Source organism: Ranitomeya imitator, chromosome 6 (assembly GCF_032444005.1).
Source record: "Ranitomeya imitator isolate aRanImi1 chromosome 6, aRanImi1.pri, whole genome shotgun sequence".
Classification (NCBI taxonomy): Eukaryota; Metazoa; Chordata; class Amphibia; order Anura; family Dendrobatidae; genus Ranitomeya; species Ranitomeya imitator.
Window position 1 is genome coordinate 330448076 of NC_091287.1, and position 18810 is coordinate 330466885.

General features: G+C 48.8%; 1 protein-coding gene across 1 annotated transcript in view; it reads left to right on the top strand.

Moving 5' to 3' along the window:
• The first annotated feature begins 16582 nt into the window (after positions 1 to 16582).
• Positions 16583 to 18810, top strand: part of E2F3 (E2F transcription factor 3) — a 62369-nt gene continuing 60141 nt past the window's right edge. Inside the window, exon 1 of the mRNA XM_069730861.1 lies at positions 16583 to 17099. Within this exon, the coding sequence (XP_069586962.1) occupies positions 16827 to 17099 (273 nt within the window). The 5' untranslated portion in view covers positions 16583 to 16826. The remainder of the gene's footprint in view (positions 17100 to 18810) is intronic.

Genomic DNA, 18810 nt, shown 5'->3' on the forward strand with positions numbered 1-18810 from the left:
CCAAAGGCTATTTTGCTTTCTGTTGTTTTGCCACACGGTTTATGAAGCAATAAACCCAGTGAACTTTAAAGGAACACGTCTCCTGAGTGTCAGCCGTCGCAGCTGAGTGAGTGAAATCGCTACAAACTGTATAAGGGGACAATACAAATATCTGTCCGAGGATCTGTTTATACTAAGGATGGTGACGGTCACAAGGGGGTATATATATATATATATATATATATATATATATATATATACACAATGCCTACAAGTAGTATTCAACCCCCTGCAGATTTAGCAGGTTTAATAAGAAGCAAATAAGTTAGAGCCTTCAAACTTCAAACAAGAGCAGGATTTATTAACAGATGCATAAATCTTACAAACCAAAAAGTTTTGTTGCTCAGTTAAATTTTTATAAATTTTAAACATAAAAGTGTGGGTCAATTATTATTCAACCCCTAGGTTTAATATTTTGTGGAATAACCTTTGTTTGCAATTACAGCTAATAATCGTCTTTTATAAGACCTGATCAGGCCGACACAGGTCTCTGGAGTTATCTTGGCCCACTCCTCCATGCAGATCTTCTCCAAGTTATCTAGGTTCTTTGGGTGTCTCGTGTGGACTTTAATCTTGAGCTCCTTCCACAAGTTTTCAATTGGGTTAAGGTCAGGAGACTGACTAGGCCACTGCAACACCTTGATTTTTTGCCTCTTGAACCAGGCCTTGGTTTTCTTGGCTTTGTGCTTTGGGTCGTTGTCTTGTTGGAAGATGAAATGACGACCCATCTTAAGATCCTTGATGGAGGAGCGGAGGTTCTTGGGCAAAATCTCCAGGTAGGCCGTGCTATCCATCTTCCCATGGATGCGGACCAGATGGCCAGGCCCCTTGGCTGAGAAACAGCCCCACAGCATGATGCTGCCACCACCATGCTTGACTGTAGGGATGGTATTCTTGGGGTCATATGCAGTGCCATCCAGTCTCCAAACGTCACGTGTGTGGTTGGCACCAAAGATCTCGATCTTGGTCTCATCAGACCAGAGAACCTTGAACCAGTCAGTCTCAGAGTCCTCCAAGTGATCATGAGCAAACTGTAGACGAGCCTTGACATGACACTTTGAAAGTAAAGGTACCTTACGGGCTCGTCTGGAACGGAGACCATTGCGGTGGAGTACGTTACTTATGGTATTGACTGAAACCAATGTCCCCACTGCCATGAGATCTTCCCGGAGCTCCTTCCTTGTTGTCCTTGGGTTAGCCTTGACTCTTCGGACAAGCCTGGCCTCGGCACGGGAGGAAACTTTCAAAGGCTGTCCAGGCCGTGGAAGGCTAACAGTAGTTCCATAAGCCTTCCACTTCCGGATGATGCTCCCAACAGTGGAGACAGGTAGACCCAACTCCTTGGAAAGGGTTTTGTACCCCTTGCCAGCCTTGTGACCCTCCACGATCTTGTCTCTGATGGCCTTGGAATGCTCCTTTGTCTTTCCCATGTTGACCATGTATGAGTGCTGTTCACAAGTTTGGGGAGGGTCTTAAATAGTCAGAAAAGGCTGGAAAAAGAGATAATTAATCCAAACATGTGAAGCTCATTGTTCTTTGTGCCTGAACTACTTCTTAATACTTTAGGGGAACCAAACAGAATTCTGGTGGGTTGAGGGGTTGAATAGTAAATGACCCTCTAAAAAGACTTTTCACAATTAAAAAAAAAAAAATAAACAAAGAAATAACATTCTTTCTTGCTGCAGTGCATTTCACACTTCCAGGCTGATCTACAGTCCAAATGTCACAATGCCAAGTTAATTCCAAATGTGTAAACCTGCTAAATCTGCAGGGGGTTGAATACTACTTGTAGGCACTGTATATATATATATATATATATATATATATATACACACACACACCGTATATATCTCTACACACACACACAAGTCAAGCAGTATAATATTTTCTGTAAAATGAGACTTAACTTTAAATAGCTGTGCACAGTGCAACATCAGATAATTATGGCACATTGGAATACTTTCATAAACTATTAAAGCATTACTTAGGGGTATTTTTTATTTCACCACCAGAGTGGTATCAGTAATGTAAGTTCCCTGCGTGTAATAAAATGCGTAACAGTCGCTGTCTTCTGCCACTGTGTCATAGCTTTGGTCCTCTTAGTTGCCAGAAGCAGTGGAATACGGCCAGTGGGATATAGAGGACCTCCTGTGCTGTGCAGTATATAGAGGATGAGTCCCGTGTGGTGCAGTATATAGAGGATGAGTCCTGTGCTGTGCAGTATATAGAGGATGAGTCCCGTGTGGTGCAGTATATAGAGGATGAGTCCTGTGCTGTGCAGTATATAGAGGATGAGTCCCGTGTGGTGCAGTATATAGAGGATGAGTCCTGTGCTGTGCAGTATATAGAGGATGAGTCCCGTGTGGTGCAGTATATAGAGGATGAGTCCCGTGTGGTGCAGTATATAGAGGATGAGTCCCGTGTGGTGCAGTATATAGAGGATGAATCCCGTGTGGTGCAGTATATAGAGGATGAGTCCCGTGTGGTGCAGTATATAGAGGATGAGTCCCGTGTGGTGCAGTATATAGAGGATAAGTCCCGTGTGGTGCAGTATATAGACCATGAGTCCCATGCTGTGCAGTATATATAGGATGAGTTCTGTGTGGTGCAGTATATAGAGGACTAGATGGTAGCCCGGTTCTAACGCATCGGGTATTCTAGAATATGTATGTAGTTTATTTATAAAAATTTTAGAATGATACATTGAATACCAGGATTTGGCCGGCCGTGACCAATTAGCGAAGCGTGGTTCAAATCCTGCGCCAATTCGCGGGCGGACTGCGCCTGTCGCTGATTGTTCGCAGCTGGCCACGTAGTATATGACAGCCCACCTAGTAAATAGCACAGCCACGTAGCATATTGCACAGCCACGTAGCATATAGCACAGCCATGTAGTATATAGCACAGCCACGTAGTATATAACACAGTCCACGGAATATATAGCACAGCCACATAGTATAGAGCACAGCCCACGGAGTGTGTAACAGTCCACATAGCATATAACACAGCTCACGTAGTATATAACAGCCCACGCACGTGTATAACACAGGCCACGAAGTGTATAGCACAGGCCGCGCAGTGTATAGCACAGGCCGCGCAGTGTATAGCACAGGCCGCGCAGTGTATAACACAGCCTGCGCAGTGTATAGCACAGCCCGCGCAGTACATTGCACAGCCCGCGCAGTACATTGCACAGCCCGCGCAGTACATTGCACAGCCCGCGTAGTATATAGCAATGTGGGCATCATACCACTTCTCCTGTCCTGTATATACACTGCACAGTACCACACCTCCGGTCTTGTATTTATACACTGAACAGTACCACTCGTCCTGTCCTGTATATATACACTGCACAGTACCACTTCTGTTCTATATATACACTGCACAGTACCACTTCTCCTGTCCTGTATATATATATACACTGCCAGCGTCGGACTGGAGTACCTTGGGCCCACCAGAGAAAAATCATTCTTGGGGCCCACCATGCAGTTTAAAAATACCACACAGGATAGATCCTATATACCACACCACACACGAGAGCTGACAGATCCTCTATATACTACACCACACATGAGAGCTGACAGATCCTCTATATACTACACCACACAGGAGAGCTGACAGATCCTCTATATACTACACCACACATGAGAGCTGACGGATCCTCTATATATTACACCACACAGGAGAGCTGACAGATCCTCAATATACTACACCACACAGGAGAGCTGACAGATCCTCTATATACTACACCACACATGAGAGCTGACGGATCCTCTATATACTACACCACACGGGAGAGCTGACAGATCCTCTATATACTACACCACACGGGAGAGCTGACAGATCCTCTATATACGACACCACACGGGAGAGCTGACAGATCCTCTATATACGACACCACACGGGAGAGCTGACAGATCCTCTATATACTACACCACACGGGAGAGCTGACAGATCCTCTATATACTACACCACACGGGAGAGCTGACAGATCCTCTATATACTACACCACACGGGAGAACTGACGGATCCTCTATATACTACACCACACGGGAGAGCTGACGGATCCTCTATATACTACACCACACGGGAGAACTGACAGAACCTCTATATACAACACCACACAGGAGAACTGACAGATCCTCTATATACTACACCACACAGGAGAGCTGACAGATCCTCTATATACCACACCACACGGGAGAGCTGACAGATCCTCTATATACTACACCACACGGGAGAGCTGACAGATCCTCTATATACTACACCACACGGGAGAGCTGACAGATCCTCTATATACTACACCACACAGGAGAGCTGACAGATCCTCTATATACTACACCACACGGGAGAGCTGACAGATCCTCTATATACTACACCACACAGGAGAGCTGACAGATCCTCTATATACTACACCACACAGGAGAGATGACAGATCCTCTATATACTACACCACACAGGAGAGCTGACAGATCCTCTATATACTACACCACACAGGAGAGATGACAGATCCTCTATATACTACACCACACGGGAGAGCTGACAGATCCTCTATATACTACACCACACGGGAGAGCTGACAGATCCTCTATATACTACACCACACAGGAGAGCTGACAGATCCTCTATATACTACACCATACAGGAGAACAGTAATGTAGGTCCAGTGTGTGTAGTAAAATACTTACCGGTGACCATATTCTACTGCAATGAAGACACAAGCAACGACACAGCGGCAGAAGACGGCGACTGCTGCGTATTTTATTACACACAGGGAAGTTTTCTGTTGGGGGCGAGACATTGTTTTTATTAGTACGATTTTGGGATAGATGTAATATTTTCATCATTTGTTATACTGTAGCTTTTTTTGTGGAATTGTGGCGAACAGAAAAAAGGACATTTGGCATTTGTTTCTTTTTACAGTGTTTTCTGATCAAGTTAATTGTTTTTATAGTTTGATCGATCGGACTTTTCTGAACCCAGCAAAACCAAATATTTGTTGTTTTTTATTTTTAAAATATATTTATTTTCAATGGAATAAAAAGGGTGATTTGAACTTTTAGGAATTTTTTTATTTTCTTTTTACCTTTCACTGGTACAGTTAGCCCCTTTAGGTTATGTGCACACGTTGCGGATTCTCTGCGGATCCGCAGCATTTTTTTGCAGTGCAGAAACGCTGCAGATCCGCAATTGATTTACAGTACAATGTAAATAAATGAGAAAAAAAAAATGCTGTGCACACTTTGCGGAAAATCTGCTGCGGAAACGCTGTGGTTTAAAAAGTAGCATGTCACTTCTTTTTTGTGAATCTGCAGTGTTTTTGTACCCATTCCATTATAGAACACCGCAGGAGTAAAAACCGCAGCAAATCCGCAAAAAAACTGCAGCAAAAACACACAAAAAACGCTGCGGAACCGCACAAAAAAATGCGACAAATCTGCAGGTGCGTTTTCTGCCAGGAGAGGCAGAATCCATACCAGAAATTCCTAAGCCTAATCCGCAACATGTGCACATAGCCTTCGAGGACATGAAGATGCGATCATCCGATCACATGTGCTATTATATGCAGTGATGCCACAGCATCCCTGCATATAGAAGAAATTATGGTCTCCTTTAAAGCTCGGCTACAGGAAGAAGACCCCTGGCTGTCATTAAAACCCATCGGCGACCCACGATCACCTCATGGGCACCAATGGGTGAGAGAATGATACGCACGCAAGCTGGCACGTGTTATATGCTGCAGTCAGAGATTGACACTGGCATTTAACGCGCGCCATACATGTAAGGCAGATGTCATAAAGGTGTTAATCACCTGAGGACCCCCTTCACCACTGTGTCACCCAATATCCTATGGGCCCCCTCCCCCACTGTTTCACCTCTATTTTCCTGTGGGCCTGCTCAGAGAGTGAAAGGGAAGCCACAGTAAGACGATGCAGATTTTGCTGCGGATCCGCAGTATTTCCGCAGCTGCGGATCCGCAGCAGTTTCCCATGCGTTTACAGTACCATGTAAACCTATGGGAAACCGAAAACGCTGCGCCCATGCTGTGGAAAAAAATGCGCAGAAACACAGTGGTTTACATTCCGCAGCATGTCACTTCTTTCTGCGTTTTCCGCAGCGGTTTTACAACTGCCCTTATGGAAAACTGCAGTTGTAAAACCGCAGTGGAAAAAGCAGAAAAACCGCGGTAAATCCGCAGCGGTTTTCCACTGCGGATTTATCAAATCCGCTGCAGAAAAATCCGCAGTGGACCCTAGTACGTGTGCACATAGCCTAAAATAGAGGTGGTTGACACAATGGGGGAGGGGCCCACAAGAAAATTAGAATATCACTGTGGGCCCCCTCCCCTGTGTCACCTATAGGATGCATGGGGCCCCCTCCCCTAACTGCCTCTGTGGCTGGAGATCTACTCAGGGTGCCGGCATCATATAGTTATGTACTTACAGTCACACTGACTGCAGCCATCAGACTCCCTCTGCTCCACTGCTGCTTGGGTAGGACTGCTGACCAATCACAGCACAGCTCCTTGCCTGAGCTGTGGTGAGAGCTCACACAATGAAAACTAGCGCTGATTGGCTGAATTGCAGCCAATCAGCGTTTACACTGCTGTCCAGGGCTTTGCTGAAGAGAAGCAGAGGGACAGAGCACAGGAAACTGGTGACTGACTGCGGGTCAGCTGTGTGTGCTGTCTGCTCTCAGCCTCACAGTCAGCTGTTCTGCTGACTGCTGGCTGAAGTGAGGGTCCGCACACACACACAGCTCTCCTGGCAGAGTAATGGCAGAGGCAGCAGGTGATGTGAAGGAGCTGCTCCTGCACTTCCCATCACCTGTGCAGTCTGCCAGCCGATGCCGGCTATACAATAAGGTGTGCACTGCTGGGTGCATGCTATGAGCATGATGCAGGGCAGGCACAAATGAGGGAGGCAGGGGCTGGGGGCGGGGCCCACCGGAGGATTCTCCGGTGTCCCGGTGCCCCAGTCCGACCCTGTACACTGCACAGTACCACTCCCCCTGTCCTGTATATACAGTGGGGCAAAAAAGTATTTAGTCAGTCAGCAATAGTGCAAGTTCCACCACTTAAAAAGATGAGAGGCGTCTGTAATTTACATCATAGGTAGACCTCAACTATGGGAGACAAACTGAGAAAAAAAAATCCAGAAAATCACATTGTCTGTTTTTTTAACATTTTATTTGCATATTATGGTGGAAAATAAGTATTTGGTCAGAAACAAAATTTCATCTCAATACTTTGTAATATATCCTTTGTTGGCAATGACAGAGGTCAAACGTTTTCTGTAAGTCTTCACAAGGTTGCCACACACTGTTGTTGGTATGTTGGCCCATTCCTCCATGCAGATCTCCTCTAGAGCAGTGATGTTTTTAGCTTTTCGCTTGGCAACACGGACTTTCAACTCCCTCCAAAGGTTTTCTATAGGGTTGAGATCTGGAGACTGGCTAGGCCACTCCAGGACCTTGAAATGCTTCTTACGAAGCCACTCCTTCGTTGCCCTGGTGGTGTGCTTTGGATCATTGTCATGTTGAAAGACCCAGCCACGTTTCATCTTTAATGCCCTTGCTGATGGAAGGAGGTTTGCACTCAAAATCTCACGATAAATGGCCCCATTCATTCTTTCATGTACCCGGATCAGTCGTCCTGGCCCCTTTGCAGAGAAACAGCCCCAAAGCATGATGTTTCCACCACCATGCTTTACAGTAGGTATGGTGTTTGATGGATGCAACTCAGTATTCTTTTTCCTCCAAACACGACAAGTTGTGTTTCTATCAAACAGTTCCAGTTTGGTTTCATCAGACCATAGGACATTCTCCCAAAACTCCTCTGGATCATCCAAATGCTCTCTAGCAAACTTCAGACAGGCCCGGACATGTATTGGCTTAAGCAGTGGGACACGTCTGGCACTGCAGGATCTGAGTCCATGGTGGCGTAGTGTGTTACTTATGGTAGGCCTTGTTACATTGGTCCCAGCTCTCTGCAGTTCATTCACTAGGTCCCCCCGCGTGGTTCTGGGATTTTTGCTCACCGTTCTTGTGATCATTCTGACCCCACGGGGTGGGATTTTGCGTGGAGCCCCAGATCGAGGGAGATTATCAGTGGTCTTGTATGTCTTCCATTTTCTAATTATTGCTCCCACTGTTGATTTCTTCACTCCAAGCTGGTTGGCTATTGCAGATTCAGTCTTCCCAGCCTGGTGCAGGGCTACAATTTTGTTTCTGGTGTCCTTTGACAGCTCTTTGGTCTTCACCATAGTGGAGTTTGGAGTCAGACTGTTTGAGGGTGTGCACAGGTGTCTTTTTATACTGATAACAAGTTTAAACAGGTGCCATTACTACAGGTAATGAGTGGAGGAAAGAGGAGCCTCTTAACCCCTTCATGCCGCGGCCCTTTTTCATTTTTGTGTTTTCGTTTTTCGCTCCCCTCCTTCCCAGAGCCGTAACTTTTTTATTTTTCCGTTAATATGGCCATGTGAGGGCTTGTTTTTTGCGTGCCGAGCTGACGTTTTTAATGATACCACATTTGTGCAGATATGTTCTTTTGATCGCCCGTTATTGCATTTGAATGCAATGTCGCGGCGACCAAAAAAAAAGTAATTCTGGTGTTTCAAATTTTTTTCTCGCTACGCTGTTTAGCGATCAGGTTAATGCTTTTTTTTTACTGATAGATCGGGCAATTCTGAACGCGGCGATACCAAATATGTGTAGGTTTGATTTATTTTTTTTTATTATATTTTGCATGGGGCGAAATGGGGGTTATTTAACCCCTTAGTGACCGAGCCAAATTTTTGAAATCTGACCAGTGTCACTTTATGTGGTAATAACTCTGCAACGCTTCAACAAATCCCAGTGATTTTGAGATTGTTTTTTCGTGACACATTATACTTTATGATAATGGTAAATTTAGTTCAACATTTTTTGTGTTTATTTATAAAAAATATAAAAAATTGGAGGAAAATGTTAAAAAATTAGCAATTTTCTAAATTTGAATGATTATCCCTTTAATCCAGATAGTCATACAACAGCAAACCATTAATAAATAACATTTCCCACATGCCTGCTTTACATCAGCATCATTTGTAAAATGTTATTTTATTTTGTTAGCATTGTAGGAGGTTTAAAAATGTAGCAGCAATTTTTCATTTTTTCAAAGAAATTTACCACATTTATTTTTTTAGTGACTTATCCATGTTTGAAGTAACTTTAGGGGTCCCATATATTGGGAAACCCCCAAACGTGATACCATTTTAAAAACAGCACCCCTAAACATATTGAAAACTGCTGTCAGGTAGTTTATTAACCCTTCAGGTGCTTTACAGGAATTAATGCAAAGTGGCATGACAGAAATGAAAATGTGTATTTTTACCACCTAAATGTTGCTAACTTCTAAACAGATTACTACAGCCGTCAGACTCTAAGGCCACTATTTGGTCATGAATTGCCATCGCAAACATCAGGACAACAAAATCATGATATAAGGGCACCAATTGGGATAAAGAAGAAGCCCCCACACTCTGTTGACCATTTATAATGATGTAGTCACTATTGACAGCAGCATCTAAGGGGTTAAACAGATTTGGACGGTGCAAATACTGATCGTGGCTGATACAGCAAGTTGTCAGCTATAGTGTACAACCAACAGATGCTGGATTGTCATCTGTATGGGGAGGCTATTCTCTTATATCTCAGGTCAGTTAAAAGACGTATTGGTGGTCATTAAGGGGTTAAACTTTCATATTTTTTTCATATTTTTAAAAACATTTTTTTTTAACTTTTGCCATGCCTCAATAGCCTCCATGGGAGGCTAGAAGCTGGCACCACTCGATCGGCTCTGCTACATAGCAGCGAACATCAGATCGCTGCTATGTAGCTGAATTGCAGGTGTGCTATGAGCGCCGACCACAGGGGGGCGCTCACAGCAGGCCGGCATCAGTAACCATAGAGGTCTCAAGGACCTCTATGGTTACCATCCTGACGCATCGCCGACCCCGATCATGTGACGGGGTTTGGCGATGCGCTTCTTTTCCGTCTGCGCGACGGTTAAATGCCGCTGTCAGCGTTTGACAGCGGCATTTAACAGGTTAATAGCGGCGGGGGAATCGCTATTTCACCCGCCGCTATTGTGCACACATGTCAGCTGTACAAAACAGCTGACATGTCGCGACTTTGATGTGGGCTCAACGCCGGATCCCACATCAAAGGAGGAGACACGATATGCGCAGTAGATGTACTGCTCATGTCAGTCTGTGAGAGCCAGAAATCTTGATTGTTCGTTTCTGGCCAAATACTTATTTTCCACCATAATATGCAAAAAAAATGATAAAAAAAACAGACAATGTGATTTTCTGGATTTTTTTTCCTCAGTTTGTCTCCCATAGTTGAGGTCTACCTATGATGTAAATTACAGACGCCTCTCATCTTTTTAAGTGGTGGAACTTGCACTATTGCTGACTGACTAAATACTTTTTTTGCCCCACTGTATACACTGCATAGTACCACACCTCCGGTCTTGTATTTATACACTGCACAGTACCACTTCTCCTGTCCTGTATATATACACTGCACAGTACCACTTCTCCTGTCCTGTATATATACACTGCACAGTACCACTTCTCCTGTCCTGTATATATACACTGCACAGTACCACTTCTCCTGTCCTGTATATATACACTGCACAGTACCACTTCTCCTGTCCTGTATATACACACTGCACAGTACTACACCTCCGGTCTTGTATTTATACACTGCACAGTACCACTTCTCCTGTCCTGTATATATACACTGCACAGTACCACTTCTCCTGTCCTGTATATATACACTGCACAGTACCACTTCTCCTGTCCTGTATACACTGCACAGTACCACTTCTCCTGTCCTGTATATATACACTGCACAGTACCACTTCTCCTGTCCTGTATATATACACTGCACAGTACCACTTCTCCTGTCCTGTATATACACACTGCACAGTACCACACCTCCGGTCTTGTATTTATACACTGCACAGTACCACTTCTCCTGTCCTGTATATATACACTGCACAGTACCACTTCTCCTGTCCTGTATATATACACTGCACAGTACCACTTCTCCTGTCCTGTATATATACACTGCACAGTACCACTTCTCCTGTCCTGTATATATACACTGCACAGTACCACTTCTCCTGTCCTGTATATATACACTGCACAGTACCACTTCTCCTGTCCTGTATATATACACTGCACAGTACCACTTCTCCTGTCCTGTATATATACACTGCACAGTACCACTTCTCCTGTCCTGTATATATACACTGCACAGTACCACTTCTCCTGTCCTGTATATATACACTGCACAGTACCACTTCTCCTGTCCTGTATATACACACTGCACAGTACTACACCTCCGGTCTTGTATTTATACACTGCACAGTACCACTCCTCCTGTCCTGTATATATACACTGCACAGTACCACTCCTCCTGTCCTGTATCTATACACTGCACAGTACAACTCCCCCTGTCCTGTATATATACACTGCACAGTACCACTCCTCCTGTCCTGTATCTATACACTGCACAGTACAACTCCCCCTGTCCTGTATATATACACTGCACAGTACCACTTCTCCTGTCCTGTATATATACACTGCACAGTACCACTTCTCCTGTCCTGTATATACACACTGCACAGTACCACACCTCCGGTCTTGTATTTATACACTGCACAGTACCACTTCTCCTGTCCTGTATATATACACTGCACAGTACCACTTCTCCTGTCCTGTATATATACACTGCACAGTACCACTTCTCCTGTCCTGTATATATACACTGCACAGTACCACTTCTCCTGTCCTGTATATATACACTGCACAGTACCACTTCTCCTGTCCTGTATATATACACTGCACAGTACCACTTCTCCTGTCCTGTATATATACACTGCACAGTACCACTTCTCCTGTCCTGTATATATACACTGCACAGTACCACTTCTCCTGTCCTGTATATATACACTGCACAGTACCACTTCTCCTGTCCTGTATATATACACTGCACAGTACCACTTCTCCTGTCCTGTATATACACACTGCACAGTACTACACCTCCGGTCTTGTATTTATACACTGCACAGTACCACTCCTCCTGTCCTGTATATATACACTGCACAGTACCACTCCTCCTGTCCTGTATCTATACACTGCACAGTACAACTCCCCCTGTCCTGTATATATACACTGCACAGTACCACTCCTCCTGTCCTGTATCTATACACTGCACAGTACAACTCCCCCTGTCCTGTATATATACACTGCACAGTACCACTCCTCCTGTCCTGTATATATACACTGCACAGTACCACTCCTCCTGTCCTGTATATATACACTGCACAGTACCACTCCTCCTGTCCTGTATATATACACTGCACAGTACAACTCCCCCTGTCCTGTATATATACACTACACAGTACAACTCCCCCTGTCTTGTATATATACACTACACAGTACCACTCCTCCTGTCCTGTATATACACTGTACAGTACCACTTCTGTCCTGTATCTCAAGTAATCCCGCCTTCTCTGGATAGGTGTGAAACTTTCCAGCCGGAGAAAAGAAATTCATGCTGAACAAACAGTCAGGTATATTATTCACTAACCAGAATACCCCTTTATTAACCTCAGTGCCTTCCCTCCCCCTGACAGATGTCTTTTGCTTTTTACATTTATAACAACATCTTGTGTGGCTCCTCAAGGAGAGCAGACCTTCAGCAGGCAGACAGCACCAACAATAGGCAGCACCCACAGCAGGCAGGCAGCACACACAGCAGACAGAACATACAGCAGGCAGACATCAACAATAGGCAGCACCCACAGCAGGCAGGCAGAACATACAGCAGGCAGAACATACAGCAGGCAGAACATACAGCAGGCAGCACACACAGTAGGCAGCTCATAGAGCAGACAGAACATATGGCAGGCAGGCAGCACACACAGCAGACAGAACATACAGCAGGCAGGCAGCACACACAGCAGACAGCACACACAGCAGACAGAACATACAGCAGGCAGGCAGCACACACAGCAGACAGAACATACAGCAGGCAGGCAGCACACACAGCAGACAGAACATACAGCAAGCAGGCAGAACATACAGCAGGCAGACAGCAACAACAATAGGCAGCACCCACAGCAGGCAGGCAGAACATACAGCAGGCAGAACACACAGCAGGCAGGCAGCACACACAGCAGGAAGCTCATAGAGCAGACAGAACATACAGCAGGCAGGCAGCACACACAGCCGACAGCACATACAGCAGGCAGCACACACAGCAGACAGAACATACAGCAGGCAAAACACACAGCAGGCAGCACACACAGCAGGCAGCACACACAGCAGACAGAATATACAGCAGGCAGCACATAAAGCAGACAGCACATACAGCAGACAGCACATACAGCAGCAGGCAGCACACACAGCAGGCAGAACACACACAGCAGGCAGAACATACAGCAGGCAGGCAGAACATATAGCAAAGCAGGCAGAACATACAGCAGGCAGGCAGCACACACAGCAGACAGCACATACAGCAGACAGAACATACAGCAGGCAGAACATACAGCAGGCAGAACACACAGCAGGCAGGCAGCACACACAGCAGACAGCACATACAGCAGACAGAACATACAGCAGGCAGAACATACAGCAGGCAGAACACACAGCAGGCAGGCAGCACATACAGCAGACAGAACATACAGCAGGCAGAACATACAGCAGGCAGAACATACAGCAGACAGGCAGCACACACAGCAGACAGCACATACAGCAGGCAAAACATACAGCAGGCAGAACACACAGCAGACAGAACATACAGCAGGCAGAACATACAGCAGGCAGAACATACAGCAGGCAGAACATACAGCAGGCAGAACATACAGCAGGCAGAACACACAGCAGACAGAATATACAGCAGGCAGCACACACAGCAGACAGTACAGCAGGCAGGCAGCACGCACAGCAGACAGAACATACAGCAGGCAGCACACACAGCAGACAGAACATACAGCAGGCAGCACACACAGCAGACAGAACATACAGCAGGCAGAACATACAGCAGACAGCACATACAGCAGACAGAACATACAGCAGGCAGGCAGCACACACAGCAGACAGAACATACAGCAGGCAGCACACACAGCAGACAGAACATACAGCAGGCAGCACACACAGCAGACAGAACATACAGCAGGCAGAACATACAGCAGGCAGAACATACAGCAGACAGCACATACAGCAGACAGAACATACAGCAGGCAGGCAGCACACACAGCAGACAGAACATACAGCAGACAGCACACACAGCAGACAGAACATACAGCAGGCAGCACACACAGCAGACAGAACATACAGCAGGCAGGCAGCACACACAGCAGACAGAATATACAGCAGGCAGCACATACAGCAGACAGAACATACAGCAGGCAGCACACACAGCAGACAGAACATACAGCAGGCAGCACACACAGCAGACAGAACATACAGCAGGCAGAACATACAGCAGGCAGGCAGCACACACAGCAGACAGAACATACAGCAGGCAGAACATACAGCAGACAGCACATACAGCAGACAGAACATACAGCAGGCAGGCAGCACACACAGCAGACAGAACATACAGCAGACAGCACACACAGCAGACAGAACATACAGCAGGCAGCACACACAGCAGACAGAACATACAGCAGGCAGGCAGCACGCACAGCAGACAGAACATACAGCAGGCAGCACACACAGCAGACAGAACATACAGCAGGCAGGCAGCACACACAGCAGACAGAATATACAGCAGGCAGCACATACAGCAGACAGAACATACAGCAGGCAGCACACACAGCAGACAGAACATACAGCAGGCAGCACACACAGCAGACAGAACATACAGCAGGCAGAACATACAGCAGGCAGGCAGCACACACAGCAGACAGAACATACAGCAGGCAGAACATACAGCAGACAGCACATACAGCAGACAGAACATACAGCAGGCAGGCAGCACACACAGCAGACAGAACATACAGCAGACAGCACACACAGCAGACAGAACATACAGCAGGCAGCACACACAGCAGACAGAACATACAGCAGGCAGGCAGCACGCACAGCAGACAGAACATACAGCAGGCAGCACACACAGCAGACAGAACATACAGCAGGCAGGCAGCACACACAGCAGACAGAACATACAGCAGACAGCACACACAGCAGACAGAACATACAGCAGGCAGCACACACAGCAGACAGAACATACAGCAGGCAGGCAGCACGCACAGCAGACAGAACATACAGCAGGCAGCACACACAGCAGACAGAACATACAGCAGGCAGCACACACAGCAGACAGAACATACAGCAGACAGCACACACAGCAGACAGAACATACAGCAGGCAGCACACACAGCAGACAGAACATACAGCAGGCAGCACACACAGCAGACAGAACATACAGCAGGCAGCACACACAGCAGACAGAACATACAGCAGGCAGGCAGCACACACAGCAGACAGAACATACAGCAGGCAGCACACACAGCAGACAGAACATACAGCAGACAGCACACACAGCAGACAGAACATACAGCAGGCAGCACACACAGCAGACAGAACATACAGCAGGCAGCACACACAGCAGACAGAACATACAGCAGGCAGCACACACAGCAGACAGAACATACAGCAGGCAGGCAGCACACACAGCAGACAGAACATACAGCAGGCAGCACATACAGCAGACAGAACATACAGCAGGCAGCACACACAGCAGACAGAACATACAGCAGGCAGGCAGCACGCACAGCAGACAGAACATACAGCAGGCAGCACGCACAGCAGACAGAACATACAGCAGGCAGCACACACAGCAGACAGAACATACAGCAGGCAGCACACACAGCAGACAGAACATACAGCAGGCAGGACACACAGCAGACAGAACATACAGCAGGCAGCACACACAGCAGACAGAACATACAGCAGGCAGGCAGCACGCACAGCAGACAGAACATACAGCAGGCAGCACGCACAGCAGACAGAACATACAGCAGGCAGCACGCACAGCAGACAGAACATACAGCAGGCAGCACACACAGCAGACAGAACATACAGCAGGCAGCACACACAGCAGACAGAACATACAGCAGGCAGGACACACAGCAGACAGAACATACAGCAGGCAGGCAGCGCACACAGCAGACAGAACATACAGCAGGCAGCACACACAGCAGACAGAACATACAGCAGGCAGGCAGCACATATAGCAAAGCAGGCAGGCAGCGGCAAGGGCACACACCAATGACGCGCTGTGGAGAATGACACTGACAGCCAATGACAGCGGGAAGCTGTGTGGCGATACAACGTCCAGAACGTGAGCGTCTCCCGGTCCAATCACAATGTGGGAAACTACGTGGGGCGGGGTTATGCAAATCCAATTTGAAAAAGACGGCGGGAAATCTGAGTTTCGCGGGAGGACCTTCGCGCGTAAACCGCATCCCTTCATTCATTGTCAGCTTCCTGGAGCCATTTTTCAGCCGCGGCGGTGGCAGGGAGGTCGGAGCCGGGGCCCGAGCACACACAGCCGTACAATCCGCCTCCATCTGCCTCCCCCGGTGCTCGATAGCCCCCCGGCGAGCTCACCTCAGCACCGAGGGGACCTGCTCTAACTCCAGCCCCGGCTATTTGTAGGGTGCAGGCCGGGCAGTGCGGATTACTGGGGTCACAAGGAGAAGGCGGCGGCTCCGTACCATGAGAAAGGGAAGCCACCTCGGGCACGACCAGCTGCTGCTCCCCGACAAATGCTCCAGCTTCTCCGGGGGGTTCGTGGCCGGGGGCGGCGCTGTGGTTGGCGCAGGAGGCGGCGGATACCTGCACGTCCTGTCCTCCCCCGGCCCGGTGCACCATCCCCCGCACGGACTGTGCGCTCCGGAGCAGCAAGCAGCGGCCAGCTTCATCTACTCCACCCCGCATGGACCCGCCGCCAGAGCCGGCCTACTGCAGCCTGCACCGGGGCGCCCTCCGGTAATAGAGCCCCATCCCCCACCCTCCTCCATGAGTGCGTGTAGTGTCTGCTGTGACGAGTGCCAGGTACACGGGGGGTGGGCGCCATGGACAGACGGGGCATAGGTGGGATCTCCTGCAGCAGGCCGGGGGCAGAGTCACGACCCGGATGGAGGGGGGGCAGGGGAAAGGTCACCTGTGTATAAGCGGGTTTGCATCTGTCACTGGGAGAAGGGAGGCACAGGATTGTATGCCAGGCTGTGTGAGTGAGGCTGGGCTGTGCCAGGCTGTGTGAGTGAGGCTGGGCTGTGCCAGGCTGTGTGAGTGAGGCTGGGCTGTGCCAGGCTGTGTGAGTGAGGCTGGGCTGTGCCAGGCTGTGTGAGTGAGGCTGGGCTGTGCCAGGCTGTGTGAGTGAGGCTGGGCTGTGCCAGGCTGTGTGAGTGAGGCTGGGCTGTGCCAGGCTGTGTGAGTGAGGCTGGGCTGTGCCAGGCTGTGTGAGTGAGGCTGGGCTGTGCCAGGCTGTGTGAGTGAGGCTGGGCTGTGCCAGGCTGTGTGAGTGAGGCTGGGCTGTGCCAGGCTGTGTGAGTGAGGCTGGGCTGTGCCAGGCTGTGTGAGTGAGGCTGGGCTGTGCCAGGCTGTGTGAGTGAGGCTGGGCTGTGCCAGGCTGTGTGAGTGAGGCTGGGCTGTGCCAGGCTGTGTGAGTGAGGCTGGGCTGTGCCAGGCTGTGTGAGTGAGGCTGGGCTGTGCCAGGCTGTGTGAGTGAGGCTGGGCTGTGCCAGGCTGTGTGAGTGAGGCTGGGCTGTGCCAGGCTGTGTGAGTGAGGCTGGGCTGTGCCAGGCTGTGTGAGTGAGGCTGGGCTGTGCCAGGCTGTGTGAGTGAGGCTGGGCTGTGCCAGGCTGTGTGAGTGAGGCTGGGCTGTGCCAGGCTGTGTGAGTGAGGCTGGGCTGTGCCAGGCTGTGTGAGTGAGGCTGGGCTGTGCCAGGCTGTGTGAGTGAGGCTGGGCTGTGCCAGGCTGTGTGAGTGAGGCTGGGCTGTGCCAGGCTGTGTGAGTGAGGCTGGGCTGTGCCAGGCTGTGTGAGTGAGGCTGGGCTGTGCCAGGCTGTGTGAGTGAGGCTGGGCTGTGCCAGGCTGTGTGAGTGAGGCTGGGCTGTGCCAGGCTGTGTGAGTGAGGCTGGGCTGTGCCAGGCTGTGTGAGTGAGGCTGGGCTGTGCCAGGCTGTGTGAGTGAGGCTGGGCTGTGCCAGGCTGTGTGAGTGAGGCTGGGCTGTGCCAGGCTGTGTGAGTGAGGCTGGGCTGTGCCAGGCTGTGTGAGTGAGGCTGGGCTGTGCCAGGCTGTGTGAGTGAGGCTGGGCTGTGCCAGGCTGTGTGAGTGAGGCTGGGCTGTGCCAGGCTGTGTGAGTGAGGCTGGGCTGTGCCAGGCTGTGTGAGTGAGGCTGGGCTGTGCCAGGCTGTGTGAGTGAGGCTGGGCTGTGCCAGGCTGTGTGAGTGAGGCTGGGCTGTGCCAGGCTGTGTGAGTGAGGCTGGGCTGTGCCAGGCTGTGTGAGTGAGGCTGGGCTGTGCCAGGCTGTGTGAGTGAGGCTGGGCTGTGCCAGGCTGTGTGAGTGAGGCTGGGCTGTGCCAGGCTGTGTGAGTGAGGCTGGGCTGTGCCAGGCTGTGTGAGTGAGGCTGGGCTGTGCCAGGCTGTGTGAGTGAGGCTGGGCTGTGCCAGGCTGTGTGAGTGAGGCTGGGCTGTG